Source organism: Saccostrea cucullata, unplaced genomic scaffold (assembly GCF_032062105.1).
Source record: "Saccostrea cucullata isolate Sc308-1 unplaced genomic scaffold, CSIRO_AGI_Scuc_v1 ctg23055, whole genome shotgun sequence".
Lineage (NCBI taxonomy): Eukaryota > Metazoa > Mollusca > Bivalvia > Ostreida > Ostreidae > Saccostrea > Saccostrea cuccullata.
The window spans coordinates 1-5,437 of record NW_026933147.1 but is presented as its reverse complement, the minus strand read 5'-3'; the positions used below and the strand labels follow the sequence as shown (position 1 = coordinate 5,437).

Here is a 5,437-nt window from a genome sequence, read left to right as displayed (position 1 = left end):
GGGGTTTTTTCTTAAAGGAGTAGCCTACTTGTTTTTAACACTAGGTACCTAACTCAATTTTAGGCACCCCCGCTTCAAGCTCATACTTAAATTGACATCGTTCACTTCGAGAGACTTTTTTCTTGTCAATTAAATCGTTTTGAACGTTTTTAGTCGACCCTCGACACCTCGGAATGAAATACTCGTAAGTCTCTGGTTTTGAACATTTACAATGTAACTAACACATATGTAACACATATAATCATTTTGATAGATATGATGTATCTAGATAAAGAAGGGATGAAAAATAAGACATAAAAATTAGAAAATACTGCACATATTTAAATTATACATGCACAGTATACTCGCGCATATTTGCAGCTGGCAGCAGCTCATACATATAAATACATCATTAGAGAAGGGAGCATAATTGATCGGTATTTAAATTTTATATTAACAAGTGCTTGAACTATATATAAAGGACAAGATAGGTAACAGTCCAATCTGGTCCCTTTTTTGATGTAAAAATCAAAACAATGATAAAATTGTTGTGTTTGTAGTTTAGTAGTTAAAATGATGCTTACTTTAAAACAAGCACTAATTTAGATTCAAATCTTTCATGGAAGCCACAAATGGTTGCAGAAGTAGGACATTTTCTAGAATTTTCTCAATTTTGGTGGAATTTCATCATATTTTTTTAGATACTTTTCTCTTCGGAAAACACAGAGCACAAGCTTGCCTATCTGAGATTTTTACACATAAACTGCATCTGATACTAGTGTATAAAATATATAAATTTGGTATAGTAAGCTTGTCTATGTTTTCCGAAACAAATGTGTTCGGAAAAATCGATCAAAATTTGCATAAAAATGAGAAAATTCGAAAATAAACCTATTCCCTACCTCACTGTGACCTCTGTATATTCTAAATCTTAGAACCAATACTCATTTTGTGGGGAAGGGGTGCACAGCAAGTTTTTATGGATAAACTGTTGGATCATTTTCTGAAAGACTCCCAAAATCGGGGGCCAAATATGAGTCTCTACCCGTGTCCCTTGTCCTTTATTTGAAGTAGAAAAAGTCCACATGCAGTTACACATATATAATTATTTACATGTACCTTGATTTGAAAAACAATTTTCTATAGTTTTGTTTGGTTTTCGTTGGGTTTCGTTTTGATTTCGTTTCGTTTCGGTAGGTTTCGTTTCGTTTCGGTAGATTTCGTTTCGGTAAATTTCGTTTCGTTTCGGCAGATTTCGTTTCGTTTCAGTTCGTTTCGTTTCTGTTTCGTTTGCACTTTACAGGTACCGAATTAAAGGTATAATTAAAATGAAACCTATATTTCATTTATTTAAAGATAGGTATAATTGATTTGAAGATAGGTACAACTGAGTGAAGATAGGTTCATATATTTGAATATATATTAATTTGACGTTCCATATGAGTAAATTAATTTTAAGATTTGAAATTATTCTACACACGTATTTTTGTTACATGTACATGTAGTCTTGTAAATAGATTGGTTTACTGATTAATTTACCAGGGCATGGAGCAATGTAACACGGTTTCTTCTCTGAAGTACTCCCATAACACGACTTTCCTCGATGTAATGGCGCTGGATTCGAACAAGACCTGTATCGTATTGTTGTACCATATCCACAAGTCGTACTGCAAGTACTGTATGGACTCCAACTACTCCATTGGCCGTCAACTGCATTTAAAGTAACACGTTATTTATTCCTTTAATGTTAAGACACATTGCTTTGTTTGCGTTTGGTATACTATCGTATTTCTTTACCCGTATCAGGGGTTTCGTCAAAAAGAGGTTCTTCATCACCGATTGAAACCTGAATAAGATTCTAAATCCTTCAAAAATTGAAAATATTTTACACAGTATATGTCATTGCATTAGCAAGGAGTCCAGTACTCAGCTCTATCTTTTCACAAAACAACAACGGAAACAAGACTTAATCACAAAACACACCTTTTTTCCTTGTTAAAAAGAGTGATATAGCTATATCTTTCTCACCTGGACATTGACGACGATGTCTACAGGCGATGGACTCGGACGACAGACCAACACAATCTGCGCCTCCGTTGACAGGTCTAGGGTTAGAACACGTCCTTGTTCTGTACTTCCTCCCATCTCCACAAGTATTGGAACAGTGGCTAAACGGGCTCCACTGACTCCAGCCACCACTGGCTGCAATCCAAGGATCCAAACAAGGTTACTTAGGGTTTCATCGTGTAAAAGTATAAGAGATTTTATTTTTTAAGTTTCTCAGTCCATAAAATACACATATAAAAATGAAAAACAAATGGGAAAATTTAATTAAAGAGAAGAGAACGTGAGACATAACCCTTGTCTTAATTAATTAAGAAATGTTCTTCGTTAGAAAATTTTTAACGATTTTTACAAAACTATGAGCCCATCTTTGCTCCCACTTTACCTCTGTCCTACCTAAAAGCTTTTCCGTATCCACACAAAATTGGAAAACTTCAATATGAATATGACTTAGATGAGCTTTAGAGCCATTTAGAAGAATTTTTGTTTTATTACAATGCCTGCAAAATGCCTAAAATGTTTCCATTGGCTTAAACACCACTTGATCGTGGTTTTATAATTATCTCTTTTCTACGACCATTTATTAAAATGCAAGAATCATAAAATCCCCACTGATTCCAACCTAGATTAAAATACATTAAATATAATGTGCTTTCCTCAGTTATTTTAGATAAATATAAATCTGTCTCTCTTAACTGTTTAATTATGATATACTGAAGAGTTATTAGTTACATCGTATGAAGTTATATTTGTTTTGAGAGTCAGGAACGAAAGAAAGATGGATGGATAAATGGATGGATGCATAGGTTGAAACTTCTTACTTGGACAGCGGTGATAAGTTCTACAGCTTTTTGTTTCTGTAGATGTTCCAACACAGCTGGCACCGCCATGAGCTGGGCTGGGATTTGTACAAGTTCTTTGTCGTGTCATCGTTCCTCTGCCACAGTTCCCAGAACAATGGCTCCAAAGGTTCCAGTTACTCCAGCCCCCATCGACTACTACACACAAAAAAAAACCCAAACGCACCAATCGTTGTATCCTTGCAATGCCAGGGGTCCCGAGGCAACACATTGCCGTTGGACCCCTGACAAATTACACTTAAGGCTCATGGGCTAACTGCAAAGATATCTTTCGAAAAAATTATAAATTTTGATAGTTTTTTCTTTTCTCTCTCTCAATCAATCATATTAAGGCAATCTTTCTATGATAACAGCTTGTAAAAGGTGCATTTTTGAGGGGTCAACTAATCTTTTCTGTTTATCTAACTATTGATGGACTTTTATTTGATTGGTGCCTCTCAATGAGCGAAGTACATGTACGCCCTAAAATATCAAATGAAATTTGCCAATGGTTCAACGACAACGTGTTTCTCAAATCCCTGAAATTGCAAGGATGCAATCCCTGTAAAAGCAAAAGTAACACTTAGCAAAGTAACATCTGCTATAATTCGACATAGATCATTAAGAAAGGCATTTCCTTTATATGTGGAACAGATTTGAACTAGAGTTGGATTATTTCTCAAATTATAGGAAAACGACTTTTTAACTTCATTTTCATCAACACTGGGTAGGCCCAATTAGATGTGTAGATTGGAAAAGATCAGGGAAATCAAGAAACATGAAAATGAGAAATACTTCAGAGTTAATTCCATGTCACCCAAAGGAATCTGCGTGCTGTCTTACTTTAGAAAAGATAACACCACATTTATTATGCAGACCTTAGGAAAAGTTAACACTCAATATATACAAGACAGGCAAAAGAATCTATGTTTTACCAAAACAGTAGAATGTCTTTTGTTTCAAATAAAAATCAAAGTTTTACAACCATAATAAACGTCAATTGGGAGCTTATCGAGTCCAAAATCAATTGTCACCTTTCCCACGCCTTCTTATTGAAACCTTTTATCGTCCCCCTCATATTAAACATACTAGTATTTTAAAATTAAAGTCAAGCGGAGTAATGCGTTTTTGACGTAACTCATTTTGACATAGACAACTTATGTTATACAATATAAAATAAATCATTAATCCAATCATATGACGTGTTACAACTTAAATTAAATCGTATTTTTATACATGTGTATTTCACTAAAAAGACGTTAATGTTAACCTAACGATAACCTTACAATATGTTGATAAAAGTGATGCCTTCAATTTCAATCTTCAACTATCACTACTTATGTAGCAATGTCTTCTTATCACACCAACATATGTAGTTTATATCGTTCAGTTGATTAATTGCGCAAGAGCATGCTCAACAATTTTTAAAAATATTTTCATTTATATGCCAACAATCTTGAAGCGTTACTTTCCGAATTTCAGAAAGTTGGTATTAATATACGGTAAAATTACATATATTTCAGTTTGGGATTTGATTTTGAGATTTTGGAAAAGTTGAGTAGTAATACTTGTGAAATCTCATATTTTGAGGTGGCCGTAAATTCGAAGGTCTCTCCATACCTCGAAAACGAAAATTTAATTCTCACGAAAAGTAGTGATTTCACAAGAAAGAGGGAGAGGGAGCTTCTTACTTGGACAGTGGTGATAAGTTCTACAGCTTTTTGTTTCTATAGTTGTTCCAACACAGCTGGCACCGCCATGAGCAGGCCTAGGACTTGTACAAGTTCTTTGTCGTGTCATCGTTCCTCTGCCACACGTCCCAGAACAATGGCTCCAAAGGCTCCAGTCACTCCAGCCCCCATTGACTACAACTACAAGAGCTGAAATAGAGTTGAATTAATACTCATATTATAAGGATATAACTTTTTAACTTCACCTTTATCAATACTGGATAGGTCCAATAGGTTTGTAAATTGAAAAAGATTGGGGAAATCAAGAAACATGAAAATGAGAAATAATTCAGAGTTAATTCCATGATAGACAAATTAAGAAATCTGTTCGTTGTCTTACTTTAGAAAAGATATTATTCAGACCTTAGGAAAAGTTAACACTCAATTAAAAGCAAACAGCCCCCAATTCTGTTATGGGTCAGAATAACCCTAAATGCCAGCAAAGATCAATCACACAGTTTAAACTTAACAATAATTTATTTACAGTAATATACAAATCATTAAGTACAAACTTAGCAAAAATCTAAAAATACATACATCAGAGTGTCCGTTGCTGCACACAATGTCCCAGTGAAATTATATCCCAGTAATACCTCAATGATGCTTATACGACAATTCTATTCTCTGCATCGAATTGACAGGGTATTTATACAGTAATATAAATCTAGAATATTCTAGAAATTGTAAATACATGATATTACTGGAAAGTTCTGGACATGCACAAAGTTCAAGAATGTTCTAGAAAAATGACCGAACATGTTGACCACTCTGGAATGTTCAAGAAACTTAATGTTACTAATAATATACATGATGAAATAATACAAA

The 5,437-nt window shown here is 34.2% G+C and overlaps 1 protein-coding gene across 1 annotated transcript; it reads right to left on the bottom strand.

The window, feature by feature from the left end:
* Positions 1–1,518: 1,518 nt before the first annotated feature.
* On the bottom strand, positions 1,519–4,736 carry LOC134237398 (uncharacterized; the record flags this gene model as incomplete). The annotated part of the gene is made up of 4 exons (XM_062719503.1): positions 4,574–4,736; positions 2,865–3,041; positions 2,008–2,181; positions 1,519–1,689 (listed from the first exon to the last, which is right to left on the bottom strand). Coding segments are annotated over exons 2-4 (414 nt in total), but the record flags the coding sequence as incomplete, so codon positions are not given.
* Positions 4,737–5,437: the final 701 nt, after the last annotated feature.